Here is an 18,320-nt window from a genome sequence, read left to right on the forward strand (position 1 = left end):
AGAGCTCTCAGCGAGACCCAGACTCCAGAAAACCCCAGAAGCCCCAGACTGTCTTCCCCTCTGGCCTGGTAGAAGCAAAGAAAAGCGGACGGACGTCGGGCCGAACCGACAGGCCGGTCGCCTCCATTTTTCACTCTGCTCTCCACAACCAAAGTGCCAAGATCACACACACAGAGACACAGAGACCACGTCATCTATAGCAAACAGAATGGAAATACACTGTATCTACGTGTAGATAATCACAACAGTTAATGAGCGCCCCGTGTGCAGCATTGCTGTTATTTCAGGTGCTGGGTAGAGCAGGAACATTCAGGTGTCCGCAGGTCAACAGGACTCACCGCACACTGACGACTCAAACCAGTCTTCACTGTGTTTACGTCTCTTTTTAATGCGCCTCGCAGAGCAGACGGTAAGAGACACACGAGAGAAAGCGTCCATGCGTATGTGATCGCTCCAGCGCATCTTCACGCTCTGTTAAAATGAGATGTAAGCAGCGAAACCCGCTGGTCTGAACATTTACAGATTACTTGTTATGTTTAATATATGACTATATAAAGTTTATATTTTCTATCAGATCATATTTGAAAATTGTAAAGATTAAGCGTAGATGTAGGCTGACGACAGTTATCTGGAATCACGAGGGTGGTTTAGCGGAGAGCCCGGCTGGCTGCTCAGAGGTCAGACTGTTCACACGGTGGTGCGTTCACTGCCTCCCATACCGCAGGATTTGATTTAAAAATAGTAATTTTCCAACATCATGTATCCGCATCGCTGACTTACAGGTGTGGTTATTCTCATCTAACCTACTGTGAATTTATAGGGCACCTGTCACAGGAATGATTAAAAAAATGATAGTTTTCCTCTTGTTATGCAGCTGAAGTCAAAGTCATCCACGCCCAGCTGTGGGTCTCTCTCGCCCCTTGCAGGAGACTGTGTATTACATTTCTAAATTCCCGACAATCAGGCAAACTATGGAAGCAAAATAAGGCCATAAAGATAAAAAAAAAAAAATTAAACAGCAGAACACATAACTGTGAATTTTTATCCGTTTTAACTTAATTCGTAATCCAATCATTTTAATTCAATTTATAGCAGTGAAGTACTCTCTATCTGAAGCTAAATAATTTGAATTCCCCCTATGAAACCTCCAGTTGGTCAAGTTTTTTATTTTTATTTCCAGGGTTCACAAATTTCTATGGAAGCCTTGCTCAAATTCAGCTGTTTATTTTCGGAGCTGAAATTAAAAGTTTCTAATTCTTTTGGCCTTACTTGGCCTCCGTACTTGTCAGTATTTTTAGACGAGAGAGAGATGTATCCATAGAAACATGGCGTTCGCCACCTGACTGCTAGTAAACCAGTGGATGGTCATGGCTAGCTTTAGCCTCAGCTTCAAGTGTTATCAAGGATGAAACCTCATTCTGTTTTTTGCTTGAGTTTTAGACTCCAGTCATCGCAGCTGGACTCCTGATAATAAACAGCGCTGAAATCTGTGCAATCAGGCCGGTTTGCAGAAAAACACGTGGGTGGAAAAGCCAATCTTTTCCCCACAATTAGGGTCATCTTTCAGGCAGGTTTAATGTGAGAGGGCTGAGAGGACGGCTCATAGTTCTATTTCTCCGGCTGCAGAATGAATGAACATCAAATGCATGTGGAAAAAAAACTTACTCTAAATGGTCATTTCCTGCTTTTCTGGTCCTCATGGTGATCTCATGACATCATCTACAGTGTACCTGTAGCTGTGTTGTGTTTATGTTGATGAGTTTGTAAATTTCTTGTTTTTTGCTATGCACCGCTCATCCTTTTGTACGGCGTGCTCGTGCGTCCTCTGAGTCCTAGTTTATTTTCTTAATCAAGTGCGTCATCAGGAAAGGACCGTTTTATTTCTTCTTTATTCGCAGCTTTAGTCAGCCTTACGAGGGGACTCTGATCTCGTAAAAATGCAAACCTAGCTGCTACGAGTGTGGTAACAGTGTTTTTCTTGTCCAAATCAATTGCATGTTGGTGCAGTTACTGTATTAAGATGTGCAGCTGGTAGCATTTACCCTCCCTGGATATTTAAGTTTGTTAGTCTGATTAGGTTTGTTTATTGGTTGCCTACAGATTCCCTTTTCTAACTGTTTTCTATGTTTTCATGGGAAGTTGCTCATGTTCTGTGACTGTTTTACCTTTATGTTTTGTTCAATGCTTTCAAATGAAGGATGTGTTTTTGATCTAAGAAATATCATGCTTGAAAGTGAGAACTGCCCGACTTATCTGTGTCTCCCGATGAATGATCTATAAACTAATGTGGGTTTTTGTTTCACCGTATAACCCCAATCTCCCTTCTGTACTGTGTATGGCAGATTATTTTAAGTGTCACCGCAGCTGTTTAGTGCTAATTAGCAATATTAGCTTGCTAACATGCTACATTGAAATGGTGAACATGCTAAACATCATACCTGCTGAGCATCAGCATGTTCAGCATTGTCAGGGTGAGACAAAGAAGAGCGGCAAATCTCTCCTTTTAACAAGATGGAACTGGAAAAATGAAACAATTAGTCAGTTGTCAAAACTAGCCTTAAAAAGATTAGACTTAATTCCTTTATGTGGAAAACATGTTTTTGGAGCTTGAGCCATATTGGTTAGTAAAAGTCAAAATATGTCTGTAAGCAAACATAAACCACAAGAAGATTCAAATAGTTTCTTCATATACTTTATTTTCTTTGGAAAGGGGGTATAACCAAGCATTCATATTACATATTTTTATTCCGTATTTAAGCTCACCAGACGGCATACATACAAAACTATGGAGCTTAAAAATGCAGCATTATCATTTCTAGTTTAATGGCATTTGTCCGTCTTCAAGAGCGCGGAGACACCGAGCTCTCTTGATGCACAGGGATAAGGCAGCGAGGTACGGAGCAAAGAGAGAAAGGAGGGGACTGTAACACTCAACTGTCTCTGAGAAACACAACAAAACTCATTTTCAGGGCACCTGCGGCATCCGAGGCTTTCTCCATTGGTACCGTATTGGGTCTCACATCCAAAAAACCGAAAAGCAAAGCTTACACAGAAAATACAACACAAGCATTTCTTTTTTTTTATTTAAATCTTTTGACCTGGCACAAATCTAACACCACATCACTACTGAGGATTCACAGCGCCGTGTGTCCTCAGCTCAGTGGGAAAGACTGGGGAAAAAAATAATAAAAAATCCTCTAAACCAGTTGACCAGGAAACCACTGGATGGCCGAGTGCAACATCAGCTGTTCATGCGTCTTTCTGTTCAGGATGAAGGGGCTGGTAAGAATTGTCCTTTCACTACATTCACTCACACACGGCCTGCTGTAACTTCCCGGCGGACGCCAGAGAGAAACACAAATGTCGGTGGAAAAAAACACAAAATACTGACTGTGTTCAGGCTGCTACTTCTGCTTCCAAACCCCAAGAAATCAACCAAAACACATTTAAATACACGACTTCTGTGGACCGATACGGAACCGTACAACACTTCCATCCAAAGGGTCCAATCGCCTTCCTTACATCCCTGAAACATACTTGTTGCCAAGACAGCTTCTTGGAAATACTGTAGTAACAGGAGCCAAGCGCATCCTCCCTACAGTAAATATATAATGCTTAGACGTGGTTCTGGGAGGAACCGATAAGGCATGATTTACATTTAAAGACTGCATTAATTACGTCAAGCCACAGGGAATGTGTGTTTGGAAATCTGTGAATAAATACAGGAGTGGGGGGGGGGGGGGGGTGATACAAAAATCAAGTGTTTGAGACGACTGGAAACCTGCAGTCACCAGCTACACTCTAAGCGACAGTTTTGGTTTTTACTTCCACCTGCTGACCTTTTGCCCTCCCCCCCGTGCTGTAGAAATACCTCTTATTAGACCATCTCCAACATTAAAAGTACAAAACACCTCATACCAAACTCCAAATGAGTCTCATCAGTCCAGATTTTGGTGTTTCTCACCCTTCCCGACCCCCTCACACCCCACTCTTCCATTGCATCATCGCTAACACGGTCGTCTGGCGGCGTCACTGGCGACGCCGCAGTCCTCGGCTGTTCGCTGTTGATTGTCTGGAGCTCAGTCTGCAGGGGGCGCAGTATAAAGAAAGAGGTGGCGTGTGGTGCAGCGTAGAGGCTCTGTGCCACACGTCTCCTCGTGACCACATCTGACACCATCATGGAGGTCAGGAGGACTCGCCGTGAGTAAAGAATGGCTAAAACAGGCTGGAGGTCAGTTTATGAGCAATTCACAATTAGCATGCAGATTATGTTCTATCAATCATTTGGTCGGTAAAATGTCCAAAAGCTGTGAAAAATGCCCATCACAATTTCCCAAAACTGCTTGTTTTTGGTGTTTTTACTTACGTTACAGCTCATATATGAGGCTAACCTGAACTATGTAACTCAGTGATGTTAATGTGCGTGTAGGAGCTGCTACAGTAAATGCCATGTATGTTAGCTAGCATGCACATCAGATGCTTTTACGAGCTGATTAAATGCGTTATGTCCCAGTTAAACCATCACAGGTGTACCTGTTCTCTCAAAGCATCACCACGTGTTAACTTTATCTATTTGTTGCACCAGCCACACAAACAATCTACTATCATAGCCACTGTTTACCAAGAGCTGCGGACCTCCATCATGGCTGCCAGGCGCTGCGTTATGTCACATTGATGTCCATCATACAGGCTGGACTGGGGAAGTGTAACGGCAGTGAGGAGGGCTGCAGATACGGGCCGGGATGAAATGCGAGCAGACTACATGAGGTGTGCATGATGGGAAGAGATGCGTGGGGGGGCGCTGGACCAGAGCGTGGCATCGTCTCCTCCTTATAGGACAGTGCTCTCCGTGTCCAGGTCACAGTCTTTGGGAAGAGGCAGGGAGGAGGAGGAGGCCGTCGCTGGCTGCTGGTCTACAGCGAGCTCAGGGACCAACGCTCGACTCAGCCCTTTGAAAGACATTGCCGGGTCTGGAGAGCAAGAGAGAAGATGAAGGGAAACACATGTCACATGGAGCAGAGAGCGAAGAGTAAAGTACCACAAACATGCTTTTAAAGGGAGGAATTTAACATTACAAAAGAATCTTAAAATAAATAGAATAAAATTAACTTGAAGAGATCATTTCAGCTACTGTTAGTTGATGTTTTTCATGCATGCAGGCGCTCACACAGACCCCTTCACTCACATCCTACAAGGATAAATCCACAACTTAAGGTCACATTATATGAACAATGGCCATAATCACAAACACGTGCAGCTTCTTCCTGGAGTATGAAAACATTTAAAGCTGGTGCAATCATGCCATCCAACGCAGCCGTGTAATATTTTCCATAAGCCCAAAGAGCAGCAGAGGCTCGGCGATGGAGCGGCAGAGCGGTCAGGGTGAGCGTCTGAACAGCAGGTGGCGGTGTTCGGCCAGAGACCGTGAGCCGCAAGCCACGAGCAGTGAAAGCGGATGGAAAAAGTGAAGTGAGCTGAGGCCGTCGTGAGAGCAGAGAAAATGGAGCTGGAAATCCCCAATTTACATCTGAATACTTGACAAAAGAGCTTAAACTGTGCGTGTTAGATCCAAAACGACTGTATGTGTGTGTGCATCGTCTGCTGGGACGTCAGTGACGAGAACATTCAAGTTACAAACATGCATGGCAGAGCTACGCATGCTGGGGACACTGGTTTATCATAACAACACCTACAGACAGTATCCAATGCTTCACATCAAAAAAACAGGACAAAAACTGATGGTCTCACTTCACAGTGAAGACGAGTGATTCATGATAAATGACAGCCCTGACCACAGCAGGTCATGTTGCATAGACGGCCTTTTACCGTCTAACTGGAGCACCCATTCCTGACATTTAATATGAAGTTGTGTATTAGATGGCCGGTGAACATATGAGCCCACTGGAGGGAGCGAAAACATGCCTGTTGGTTCACAGACATATAACGTCTGTGTCAGGATATATTGATGCAGCAAACTCAGAATTTGCAAAACAATATCTGTGTTTCCTTCCATCAGCATCGTCTTGCTGCGCCCTTGTCTTCTGCAGTGGTATACTGGTTTTCCGACTAAAGAAGTGGCGCCACCTACTGCTTATCTCTATGAACCAACTCCTAGGAATCGCATTACAGTAGTGGATGGAAACCAGCTGTCATTTGCATTTTCCTTTGCAAATTCGGTTCAAATCTGAGATACAGTAAGCAATAAGTAAGTAATTTGTAATATTCAATCTTCAGACTACTGAGTTCCTCTTTCCTCCTGTGTGCTGCAGCCTCTCTGTTCAATATGGGTAGTATTAAAGAGCAGGAATGGGTCCCTCACTAACTGATCCACGGTGTGACAGTGGCGCATCAGGGCTGAGTAAATAATATCCGAGAGAGGCAGCAGGCAGAACAAAATGGCTGTGGTGATGGGTAACAACACAAAGTGCAGGTGCTGCCAGTGAAAAGGTCCATTAAGAACAAACCTCTCACCGGTGAATCTTTAATCTGTGGACGTATTACAATGCAAGGCTATTAGAAACAGAGCACATTAGTGTTCTGCAGTGAATGAATAGTAAAAGCAGAACATCTGAGGTGCAGTAATGACATGAGACAACACTCACCCATCATCTTGTAAGCAGTGGCACAGATCCCATTGGTGTCACTGGCCGGCGTGGTGGGCTGGGGTGGGGGCGGGATGCTGGGTCTGTTCCGCGGTTTGGGGACGGGCCGCGGCCGGGGGAGGGAGCCCGACTGGTAGGGAGATGGGGACGGAGGAGCGACCGCATCCTGGTTGGTCGTGGAGGGAGGAGGGGTGTCTGGAGGGGTCGGGGTGCCCGGAGGCGAGGGGTCGGCGCTCCGCTGGTCCCCGCCGGGCTGGCCGTGCGACGCCGGCTGCGTCGGAGGGCTGGCCTGCGTCGGAGGCTCTGGGGGTGGATGGCTGGGTGCCTGGATCGGGGGCTGGTTACTGGAGTGGCGTCTGGGTGTGGCGCATGGCTGCGCGGTGGGAGAGGTGGGTGAGGTGGGCGAGTGGCTGGCCAGGGGTTTGGGAGTGGGGCTGAGGGACTGGGATGAGCCTGAGGAGGAGGCGTGGTTCACTGAATTACAGGGCTGGCTGGGTGGAGGGTTTGTTGGTTTGGGAGGGGCGGGAGCTTGCTTCTTGGTACCTGAAATGTGATGAGGAATTTTGTGATCATTGGAAGAAAAGAATAAAAAATCTATTGTCTGACAGTAAACATGCTGCAGAAATCTAAAAACTACACTTTTTATAGTGGTTTATATGCCGAACTAACTCCCATAATGTCAAACTATTTCTTTAAAGGGCCAAAAAGGACAAAATGTGAATCAATAAATGGTCAAATAAACAGTGGCTCTGCAAGCTTTGACTTCAGGCTGAACTTAGGAATCACAACGCAAACGTAAAACCACACAGAGGACATTCTTTAAGGTCTTATGAGCTGATAATTGTGGGCTGGGGCTACACAATGGTCTCAGTTTGTAAGTGATCAAAAAGAGACATTAGCATTCTTAGATTTTCATGAAATGATAAACTTGATCAATGGAGGAAAACACTGCTTTCATGACCAGTTTGCTTAAATTCAACACCTCTTCTGACCTGAATGACTGACGGCCTTTCTAGAAACTCTTACCTCTGCGCATCATATGCGGACTGGGCCCCATGGATCCAGCCCCTGACGTCCCAGTGCCCAGCTGCCCTGCAGCCTGGCCCCCTCCACCAGAGCCGTTCCTCTGCAGCAGAGGGGTCTGGGCAGGGGTGGAGTCACGTAGCTTTTGGTTGCTTTAGAGAAGAAGGAAAAAAGAAAGTCTTTTAAACCCACAAGCTCTCTGAAATGCTGCTTATACAACAGCGTCCACTCATGGGCGCTCTATATTGAACATTTGAGCTTTTAAAATAGATACAGCACAGTCTCAAACAGCAAACTTATCTACCGTGTCCACTGCTGCAATGATAAACATCACAGATTTAATCTGTGCGTCTCATCCAACTGTACCTTCCCAACAGTCTGTAGGACCAAAAGAATGCTGAAATGAATAGTGTTATCTGTCTGGATATGAATGTTGTCCTTTCACCAGCTAAATCAAAGACACCCTTCAGCTGTTGCATAACAGGCACCAATGTCCAGGCTTTTCAAAGCAGTTTGGGCCAGTTAGTGTGAAGTTCCTGCTGATTCCAGTGATTTGGGGAGGAAGGCAGAGGGATGAGAAATCGAGAGGCCCTGCGAGTGACTGTGAGCAGAATGACAGCAGCCATTGTTGTGCTGTGCCTGTAGGCTGAACTCAGACCAGTCTGCATAGCTGGAACTGGTGGTGGTGTAAGAAAACTTGTGGTTTAGCTAGAAAAACAAAAAGCTGAATCACAGTGACCACGAGAAGAGGCTGTGTCTGCAAGATCCCCAGTGAAACATGCATTAATTATCCGCTATACTCCGAGAAGCCAATCAGACTGACCTCATCCGAGAAGGGCCTAATGTCTTCCCATAATATCAACACTGAAAGCATAAAAGCTGTCTGCCTGGCATGCTGTGTCATTCTCCACCAGCAGCAGAGATGCGGAGAAGCAGCCCTTACCTGAGCTCCTCCGTGTGCTGGGCTAGAAGCTGCTGAGCGGCTGCCAGAGCAGCCAGGCCCTGTGCCAAACTATGCTGGGAAGCATCAAGCCCTGAACCCCCTGGTGGAGCTTGCGGCTGGGGCTGGGGCTGGGGCTGGGGCTGGGGCTGGGGCTGGGGCTGGGGCTGGGGCTGGGGCTGGGGCTCAGCTGAGGGCTGGGGGACCTGCCCGGCCCCGTGCCCCTGCCCTGGAGCCTCCACAGGGGGTAAAGGAGGCTGGAAGGCAGGTGAAGTGTGCTGCTTTCTACCTAAGGTGTTACTGCCTCTACGGAGGGTGTGGTCCGAGTGCTTGTTAGGGGTGCTACACAGGGAGAGCGGGGAGACAGTGAGGGGGGGAACAAAAACACCAAAGCTTTGATCAGAAGGTCACAGATTAGATTAGAGAATCACCATAACCCCAGAGCACAGAGAGAAGTCATGAAAAAAACACAGCATTAAGGATTTTATAATAAAGATGTACCCCCAAAATTAACAAGGAGCAGAAGAAAAGGACCAGAAAAAGCGCCTGGATTAAAAAGCTAAATTAATTCCAAAGCAATTAATTGGAGTAAGTAACAAATATCATGGGCCAGAGAAACCTTGGAAACTCAGAGGTTTCCAAGGTTGTAACGCTACTGAGCAACTCCGGGTCGATTACTTGTCTTTGCGGGCCGTGTCGTTCTCTGGTCCCACCATACTGACAGGCCTCTTCCTCTCCATGGTGCCACAGTCGTAGTCAAGGTGATTGTTGTGGTTGGATGCGGGCGTGGGCATCGCAAACATGCCGGACACATTGAACTCTACATCTGAAGGAGCAGAGAAGAAGATTTACCCAAACAAAGTACTTCATTACTAGTTTAAACTTGAAGCAGATGGACTTACAGGGAAGGAGAAGGGAGTTGAACTATCACCCACTTCAGTTGAATTACACAACAAATTAAACATCCTTCACAGGTCAACAGTCCATCACAGAAGAGACAGTCATGCGTAGATTCATACCAAGCGGTAATTACAGGCCTCAATGCTTCCAGAGACAGTCTAAAGACTGTGAGAGGAATCTCCCACAGAAATAGCCAGGAGTCAGCCGAGGTCAAGCACAACTGGTCTCTCTGTGTGAGACTCATGACGACAGTGGAGGAACAAATCCTCATAAAGGGATTTTGATTCTGTGATATCCTTTTGGATTTGGGTGACATCTGTTTTGTAAGTTTTCAGCCTTCAAGATGACCTTCACAGTATGAACCACAGACTCGTTAAAATCAGTCACATTCACTGTGCATCCCTGGTACGAAACAGGCCCCGATTGGCTCCAAGGAATGCTGAAAAATGAGTGCCGCAGAGGAAACCCTGCACCTACCCTCTGGAAAGAACCAGTCAGCATGCTGGATGATGGGCTCCACGATGGCCATCACATGCACAGAGGTAGCTGCAGCCATCTCAGCCAGACTCCTGGGTGAACACAAAACAGATGAGCAAAAATGAGATGCTTTCTAACATAATGAGTGGCTGAAACAAGCTAAAATAACAGACTATGGTTTGTAGAAATCTCCACCACGCCTCTCAGGGATCATCACCTTCCTCGTGTTTTAAACAGTAACTAACATGTAATACTGTATTAGCAGTATTATCTTCCTCTCAATCCACTCTCACCCTTCAGTCTTGGCCCACAGCAGGTTGGGTCCAAGGACGATGGCGATGTTGCTCGGTGTCATTTTGTTCACCTCGCTGTCCTGAGCCAGTTTGGCCAGAAACTTCACCAGATACCTGCATGAAAACACTTCATGAGCACCGGTGGAAACACTGCTACCTGCCACAGGAGGAACTGAAGCATTGCTGTTAGCTAACCTCAGGTTGGTTTTGTTGTTCTTTGGTAGCTTATCACAAACAACCCAGAGTGCCTGGAGCCTCTTGTCTGGGTCCGACACGCTGGAAAAGATAGAAAATGAAAGATGACTGACAGCAGAGCACATCATTAGTCCAGTCTCCAGATGGCCAAATGTCCAAAATAAATTATCTTTTCATTTCTCATTGCTGCACAGTAATTGGTCCACTCAATATTGGTACATGTTATTCCCAGTAACAATGTTACTGGGAGCCTTGCCTGGATGCCTGGATCCATTCATCATAAAGCTGGTAAGTCATGAGAGGTTCAGGGAGCTCCCTCAGGTAGGACTTCAGCGCTCCTGAAATCACATATCCAGAGATACTTTGAATATTTCAGCAACTTTTCCAAACAAACATTACATCATTCAAACTGGTTAGAGAATATCAAATACATTTAGTAAAGTGTAAAATACAGTACAGAAGTCACGAGGAAGCATCTAAGAAAGAAAATAGTCAAGAAGTAAGGGTAGGAAGCATGATGAACATCGTTTTTGCGAGGACAAAGTTAAGTTCTGCCTTTCTGAGCACAGTAATAAGCTGTGCTGCTGAGGCAAAAAGGAAATCTGAGAGAACAGAAATAATTGCTGATGCTGTGAGAAAGTTTTTGGATATCGTGTGAATTCCTGGACAGGAAGTGCAGGGGTTCAGAGAGGTTTTCAGGCTCGCCCAAAGCCTGGGATGGACAAGGCTAGTTTCTATAAATTAGAGATTTGTTCGAAGTAACAACCAAGAAACAAAGAAACACAGCTCCGGTGTGGGACGTACCAGCGACAGCGTGGGGGTCAGAGTAGAACTCCTCCAGCTGTGATGTGGAACAGTCCAGCGCTGCCTTTAGCTTCTTTAGCTTGGACGCCCCTGCTGCGATTCTGAATAGACCCTGACACACAAAGACAAATAAACCACAGTAACATCAGCGACAAACAACAAAGACGCATGCAGGCATTCAGCAGGCACACGAGAGCCTGTGCTTTCACTGAAACGCACACACACACACACACACTCTTGCAACACTCCATTACAGATAGACTCTGTATAAATCCACTACATAAACTCCCTCTGCCAGCTGCGCATAATGAAACCTTAAAGCAAGCAAACAAACACACCCACCACTCACAGCACAGCAAGCTCTTTACTTTGACACATAAACAAAGGCGGTCTTCACACCATAATAACACAGACTGGACTCACCAGGGAATGAATAGAGAGACAAATAATGTGCTTTGCAGTTAACACTTGCACTCTCTCTAGCTCTTTTTAGCCCAACACGTACACACACACACAGAGGAATCTGATTTATGGACAGGAGACAAGTAGATTCTATTGTATTCTAAATTTGTTTTGGGGAGGGGACGTCAAAAACATTTCATATATCATCGCTGCAGCGTAACGGGTGACGGCTTCTTTGGAACAGCGTTACAGAAAAACAGGAGTTTCCTCTGTTTACAGTGTGTCTATCCGCCTTGAGTCTTAACATGTTCATGTGAACAAATAATTTACAGCTTGGTGTCAATTATGTAAATTACCAGTGGAGCCGCTAATCACAGCCACAGCTCCATGTGACTTTTAATGAGCTACGCCAGCGTTTCTTTATACATGCATGGAAAGACAATGACAACAAAAGAGCATTCAACTCAATAAGGCAAACGAAATCTCACTCTGCGCTATAAAATACTGCACAGGGAATCAGCTTGGACTTAGATAAGGGGTGACCTCTAAAGCATGAATGTCTCCTGATCATCATTTAAAGCTGAACCTTCAAAACATCTGACTCCAAAACATCAACACAGAAGTTGCTTTAATTAGTTTTTGGCCCAGACGTATGACCACTGTTGACAGTTGTCTTGTTACTGATTCATCAGCTGGCCAGAGACACGACAGATTTGGATGCTGGTGAGATGCTGTACACTGGGTTTATCAGAGCATGTTTGCTGAAAACAGGTTTGATGAGCAGGACTGAGGCTTAGCTGAGTAAGTACGCGGGTCATAAAACCAAAACAATGAGCTACATCAAAATTAGGGCTGTACAACTGTGTATCTGCAGATTATCTTTTAAATACATAATCTGGTGTATAAAATGCCAGAAAATAGTGAAACATCACATTTTCCTGGAGCTCAAGTGACATCGGACGTCTTCAGATGTTTTCTTTTGTCAGACCGAAACACAAATATATTAAAATTCACGACCGTAGATGTCCACTTCTGAGAAGCTAGAGCCAATGAGGAGGAGGATTTAGGGCTGAAACTAACGATTACTTCAATTATCCATTAATTTGACGATTGTTTTCACGATTAACTGATCAATCTATAACAGTGTATAAAAAAAAGGCTGCAGAAACAAATTTCCTATAATGGGGAACAATAGGCTCTATCTCTATCTATCTCTCCATATATCTGAGCATAAGGCCATGCGACAACGAAAACACACATCATTTTTAGAGTTACTCACACTGCTCCAAACACCCACGTAACAGTAGTTGAAGCAACCATGGCACTTATTTCTCCAGTCTCTTTATCACACACATCAATGCCTCCACCTTTCTATCCGAACAGCTGAATAATTATGAACAAACAGGGCAGGTTTCTTTCTACTCCTCCTGTCTAATCTCTCCCAATCTCCCCACCTCTCTGTCTTAACTTGCTTACCTCTTCCTTCATGCCGGTCTCTAGAAGCATCATGACACAGGCCTCTATCGGCAGTGCGATCTCCCTTCCACTCCTTTTCAGGTGTTCATCCAGCCCGGTGCCAAACGCAGGCTTCTCCATCCACGAGTCTGAACACAAAGAGAGAAATTAATGGTGAACAATGAGGCAGCAATACAAGACATAAAACAAACGTTGCAATGAAGCTGTTGCAGACTATTTCTAAGGACTGGGGACTCGGTGCGAAACAGCCTGTTACTGGTCTGGATGGCAGATTTCTGGGTCAACTACTCCCCCCCAGGCCAGCTCCTAACCAGCCCTCATTCCCCCCACAGGGTGCCGTCAAATAATAACCACATGCTCCGAGCCGGCAGGAATGACTGTTCAGTCATCTTTGTGTTTGCATGTGTGTGTGAGAGCTAATGTGCAAGTAAACAGGGAGGCAGAGGAGCAAGAGCCTGCAAAAACCAGGTGGGTGTGATGTGAGAAGGGGTGTGGGTATGTGTGTGTGTGTGGATTTCGTGAGTCATCGCCACATGCTGGGAGACCAGGCTTGTCTGGTTTAAACCACATGTGTTTAGCACAGAAAAAAAAAGCTCCTTGAATAAGACACAGCTTCAGGACTGCAAAAAAGGCAAAACCCTAGCGAAGGAGCTGGGGAGAGGAGACATTATGTTGGCAAAATGGAAAATTTGATTACTTTTGGAGGGCAAAGCGGTGAAAACAAAAGACTATTCTTTAATATCTGGGCCTCAGTTGTGGCCTTTAACAATTACTGCAAGTGGAACAACTTCTGGTAGTCCAGAAGTTAGGAAAACAGACCAGAGTGATATAATTGAAAGGTACAGAAGGTGGTTTCATCTCTGAAGCCAGTTGGAAAAGTGAATAAGAAACTGTTTCTCCTCCTAGCAACTACTCGTCAGCACACCTTTGGGATAGCTTTCAAACTTCCTCCGGTGTCTAACAGGAAAAGGCTTGTTTAAAGGGACACTAAACAACACAGGAACCAAAGAAAAACAGGGGCTGTCGCTTGGGAAAAGGCACGCATGTTTTCTCCAGGAAATATGGAAAGAGGTCCCGTATCTTGCACCGCGCACAGTTCTCTCCTGTGGACCTCTGCCGCAGTGTTGTGTGTTAAACAGCTGTGTGTGTGTGTGTGTGTGTGTGTGTGTGTGTGTGTGTGTGTGTGTGTGTGTGTGTGCGTGTTTGCATGTGTTATTACCTTGCTGTGCCTGGATGGTTGGCAAGACATTCTCCAGAACAGTGAGAGACTTTCTATGGTAATCAGCTTGAGCTTCTAAGAGCTACAGAAACAAAAACCACAGAGAGAAATAGAGGGGGTGTGGGGGGGTTGAGTCAAATCAGACAAGCAGTAAAAGACATGACAGCAAAGTAAATAAAATGGCTGGCCAAGTCTGTGTTCCCCAGTTCCTGTGCAGCTGTGAACATTCCCACAAAAACACATGTTTGGCTTGTTGACACGCTGTACTCACTGTTACAAAGTAGCGGGCATAGTCCCCTTCTTTTGAGAAAAAACTGTACATGTCTGCAGCAAGTTGATCCTGGGTAATAAAGACAGGAATTTATACAGTTAGAGCGCTGAAAGACGATAGCCACAATGTTAATACTACTAGACGAAGTCTCAATGTGACTTTGCAATGAGTGAGACAAGGAGTCGCTTTGCTGCTCTAAACTGCTATTAATTTAATAAAGCTCGTCCATCTCCACTACGCAGTGTCATCCATCAACTGAATGTGTATTTCAGGTGGCACGAGGACAGACGTCAGCGGTCAGCTAAGCCGCTGGTCTGTGCACTACGTGAGTCATAAATCCTCCCGCTGTTGGAAGGACTCAGCGAGGCTGGGAGGGAGAACTTGTGAAGGGGAAACACAAGGCTCTGCGCTTCCTGCACAGAAAACCTGACACATCAGGCAGACGCTCCACGCTGACAGTCGCCAATGATTCAGTTCATTAGATGCAAAGACACACACACTGAGCTGACGGGGCACTTTCAGTCATTTGTGTGTGTCAGCAAACTGGGTCAAAGGGCCCAAGGGTCTCGGGAAGTCCATTTTATTTGCCCAGTTCACACTTCGGATGAGGCCTGCTTCCAGTTTCTTTAACTCATGAGGCCATAAATGACCTCTGTCCATCCATTCATTCAGGATAAAAGACACCAGTTTTTCTAGCATCATACACTGTCTTCATCTACAGAGGGTTGTCAGCAGCATATTACGACATCAAGCTTTTTTTAAGTTTTTTTAACACCTAAAAAAGGATCTTCCATGACATGAATGCAACGTAACCCTGACAGCACAACAGCTTTGATCTTGATAAACAAGCAATAGTTTCCACATACAGACACCAGTCATCTCTTTTCATGATGTTTACCTTGCAAAGCTCCACTTTGTTCATGGACTCGTCCATCTCCTCCTTGAGTAGGTCAGCTTTGGCCGTCAGTGCTTGAGTGTTTGTTCCTGAGATTATTGACTTGGTTGCCTGCAACCATCTGAGTAGGAAAAAGTAGGGAAAATTGGGGGGAAAAAATGGGATAAAACCAACTCTGTGATATGGAAACAATTGACTGATGTGGACATAAGTCAGGAGTGGCAGTGAGCTGTGTGCAAACCTCGCTCTGGCAGAATCATAGTCCAGCACCAACTTGGCCAGCTGTTTCCTCTGCTTCAGGATGTTGGGAATGTCCACCTACAAAAGATATATCCAAAACACACACGAGCTGAATGAGCCTGGGAGGGTAGAATGACAAAGAAACGACGCAAAACGCAAGGTGGACGGGCACCAAGATACAGACGCCTGATAGCCCACAGTCAGTCCTGTTTGGAGAATTTGGCATAGCAAACTGAACAGGTGGCAAACCACAGCCTCTAATGACAAAGAGTAAAGGCCTCATGTTTGGCTAATGCTACCCGGACTGGCACCAGTTTGTTTTGAATTCTCCATCTCCAAACTCACAGGATCACCTTACCAAAACAGGCTAAAAGTGGAACAAACTTGTCCATGTGACCTATATTTGTTACTGCGCAGTGTAAGCCAAAAGACAGAAATACAAAAATTCTATTAAATAATCTATTCCACTATTATTAGACCAAAGAAAGCAAATAGTAAGGGTGTGACTGCACTTCAAAACAAGCCAAGAGCTATGAAAGAATTTTAAATATTTAACTTTGTGTTCAGTTACTATTATGTCCAGAAGGTGTGAGGCTTCTTACCTCTGCTAGTTGGCTGAGGGGATCCAGAACGTCCTTCTCTATCTGCAGCTCATGTTGCATCAGTTCTGATGCCAGGCGGTTCTCTGCCTCGCCGCACACTTCCATCATCTTCCTGTTAACGCATGCACCAGTACAACAAGAGAGAGGGGTGTTAAAATCATCACAGTCAGTCTAACCATGTGTCATTATCACATCAGCACTATTCAGTTAGGATGTGAGGCCTTCCTCACCCAGTGTAAGCTCACATCTTCCTCACAAAACATAACATCACAGAGGGACAGGAATCTGGGCCACCAGCTCTGTCTCTGTCCCAGTCAATAACTGAGAGCAAAACAAGGTTACTGTAATGTCATCCTTTTATCTGCCCAGAGCAGGAGCACACAGTGACCTAGTGAAAGATGATCTTTGTGAATCAGGGTTTTGGGCCAATGAAACCCAAAAGCCTTAAATACACAAAGAGAACACCACCGTCTAAGCTGACAGCTGACATGAATGCATCACATCCACTAGCAGGCCAAGCGGTGTACTTTCCCTTCCTCATTACTTCCAGACAGACATTTAGAGACATTCACTTTCTAGATCCTCAACTCCAGTCTGTCTGCTCCTGTTTTGTGTGTTGCTCTCAGTCACTACAAATGATTTGAAGCTCATTTAAGGAACTACTGAAAGTCCCGTCGACAGAAAACCAAACTGCTCGGCCTGAATGCGTGGCCTCATATTTCACGCTCCCTGGGGTGCATCTGCTGCATTAGCAACAGTTGCCACAGAGGAGTAATTGGTTATCCGGCCTGTCAATCAATCATAAACTCACCCTATTAAGGAGTCCTCTCCCAACTGGTTTCCGCCTTCCACCATGGCCTGGGATAGTGAAGTCAGAGGAAGTTTTTTCTGTGGTGTGTGTGTGTGGAAGGGGGGACAGATGCAGACAATGATTAGACTCATATTGACTCATATTGTCATATTGACATAGACTACTTTAAACTATGCAGATGGACCAAGAGTACCCATTTCTTCAGTATTTGATGTTCAAGCCAATGGAAAATTCATCAAGGACTTTCCATTGAGTAGTAAATTCAGTCAGGAAAGAGGAAGAGAGCTTTCTGAGCAAAGGAGGAAAATACAGACGTTTAATGGGATTGAAGATGCAAACTAGGGAAGTGAGACAGCTATCAAACGACCACACCGGAGCTCATTTTCACAGCTGCACAGCTCACATTTGTGCAAAACATCTACGAGCGTTCAACATCCTGTTTTTACCACAGAATCCCCAAGGTAAAGGTTTCATGCAGAGTGAATAAAGATGACAGATGTCTGAATGGGAAATGGAGCGAGCGGTTCCGAGAACCGGAGAGGTGGAATAAGTAATCAGTGTTTTTACCTGACCATTTCCTGTATAGAGGCGTGGTACGGACTGTGGTGCATTTTTGGGTGGTGTGGGGTAGAAAACACAAAAGACATATCATGGACTGAAGGCCTACTGTGGACACTTTGAAAACAATGAGAACTCAAACTTTGCGTGGGAGGCGATATTAAAAATGGTGTTATTAGACATCCTGGAACAGCTGACTGATCCGGTTGGTTTGTTTTTAAAAGGTAAGCTGGAGCTACTTGACAAATGTTTTGCTGTGAAAAGCTTGATGTCTTACATGTCTCTTCTCTGCGTCTGCACCAATGTGTCCCTGTAGACAGGACACCATCCTCTTGTGTGTGTTGTGGGACACCACACGCACCAACTCCATGCGCCGTTCAATCTGTGCATAAGACAAAGCGTGCAAGCACACATACCAAATGTCATGTCATCGTAAATTAGGTGCAATACTTCATAAGCTGCAGGTTACATGACAAGTTCATTTTATAAAAAGTTAAGCATTTTGTTGTAGGAATGTGTCTTTTTTCACATTAAAACACAAAACAAGCTTTATTTTGATAAACCTAAGAACTTGGACTGGACTGAATCCTGCCATGTTTGTCTTTTGCTTAA

At 45.3% G+C, this 18,320-nt stretch overlaps 2 protein-coding genes across 6 annotated transcripts in view; one reads left to right on the forward strand and one right to left on the reverse strand.

Moving 5' to 3' along the window:
* grid2ipb (glutamate receptor, ionotropic, delta 2 (Grid2) interacting protein, b) overlaps positions 1-3,384 on the forward strand; it is a 35,566-nt gene extending 32,182 nt beyond the window's left edge. For all 5 annotated transcript variants that reach the window (XM_070991444.1, XM_070991443.1, XM_070991445.1 and 2 more), the window contains one exon: positions 1-3,384. In XM_070991444.1, coding sequence (XP_070847545.1) covers positions 1-72 — 72 coding nt within the window. In that variant the 3' untranslated portion in view covers positions 73-3,384.
* Positions 2,679-18,320, reverse strand: part of arhgap17a (Rho GTPase activating protein 17a) — a 27,742-nt gene continuing 12,100 nt past the window's right edge. The window contains exons 3-21 of the mRNA XM_070991449.1: positions 17,986-18,090; positions 17,151-17,227; positions 16,340-16,451; positions 15,739-15,815; positions 15,501-15,618; positions 14,603-14,671; positions 14,332-14,413; positions 13,113-13,240; positions 11,235-11,346; positions 10,687-10,768; positions 10,431-10,511; positions 10,236-10,349; positions 9,943-10,034; positions 9,244-9,391; positions 8,772-8,907; positions 8,569-8,696; positions 7,629-7,777; positions 6,603-7,145; positions 2,679-4,970 (exon numbers count right to left, since the gene is read on the reverse strand). Of these exons, the coding sequence (XP_070847550.1) occupies positions 4,831-4,970; positions 6,603-7,145; positions 7,629-7,777; positions 8,569-8,696; positions 8,772-8,907; positions 9,244-9,391; positions 9,943-10,034; positions 10,236-10,349; positions 10,431-10,511; positions 10,687-10,768; positions 11,235-11,346; positions 13,113-13,240; positions 14,332-14,413; positions 14,603-14,671; positions 15,501-15,618; positions 15,739-15,815; positions 16,340-16,451; positions 17,151-17,227; positions 17,986-18,090 (2,493 nt within the window). The 3' untranslated portion in view covers positions 2,679-4,830. The remainder of the gene's footprint in view (positions 4,971-6,602; positions 7,146-7,628; positions 7,778-8,568; positions 8,697-8,771; positions 8,908-9,243; positions 9,392-9,942; positions 10,035-10,235; positions 10,350-10,430; positions 10,512-10,686; positions 10,769-11,234; positions 11,347-13,112; positions 13,241-14,331; positions 14,414-14,602; positions 14,672-15,500; positions 15,619-15,738; positions 15,816-16,339; positions 16,452-17,150; positions 17,228-17,985; positions 18,091-18,320) is intronic.

This window comes from Chaetodon trifascialis, chromosome 21 (genome assembly GCF_039877785.1).
Source record: "Chaetodon trifascialis isolate fChaTrf1 chromosome 21, fChaTrf1.hap1, whole genome shotgun sequence".
NCBI classification, from domain to species: domain Eukaryota; kingdom Metazoa; phylum Chordata; class Actinopteri; order Chaetodontiformes; family Chaetodontidae; genus Chaetodon; species Chaetodon trifascialis.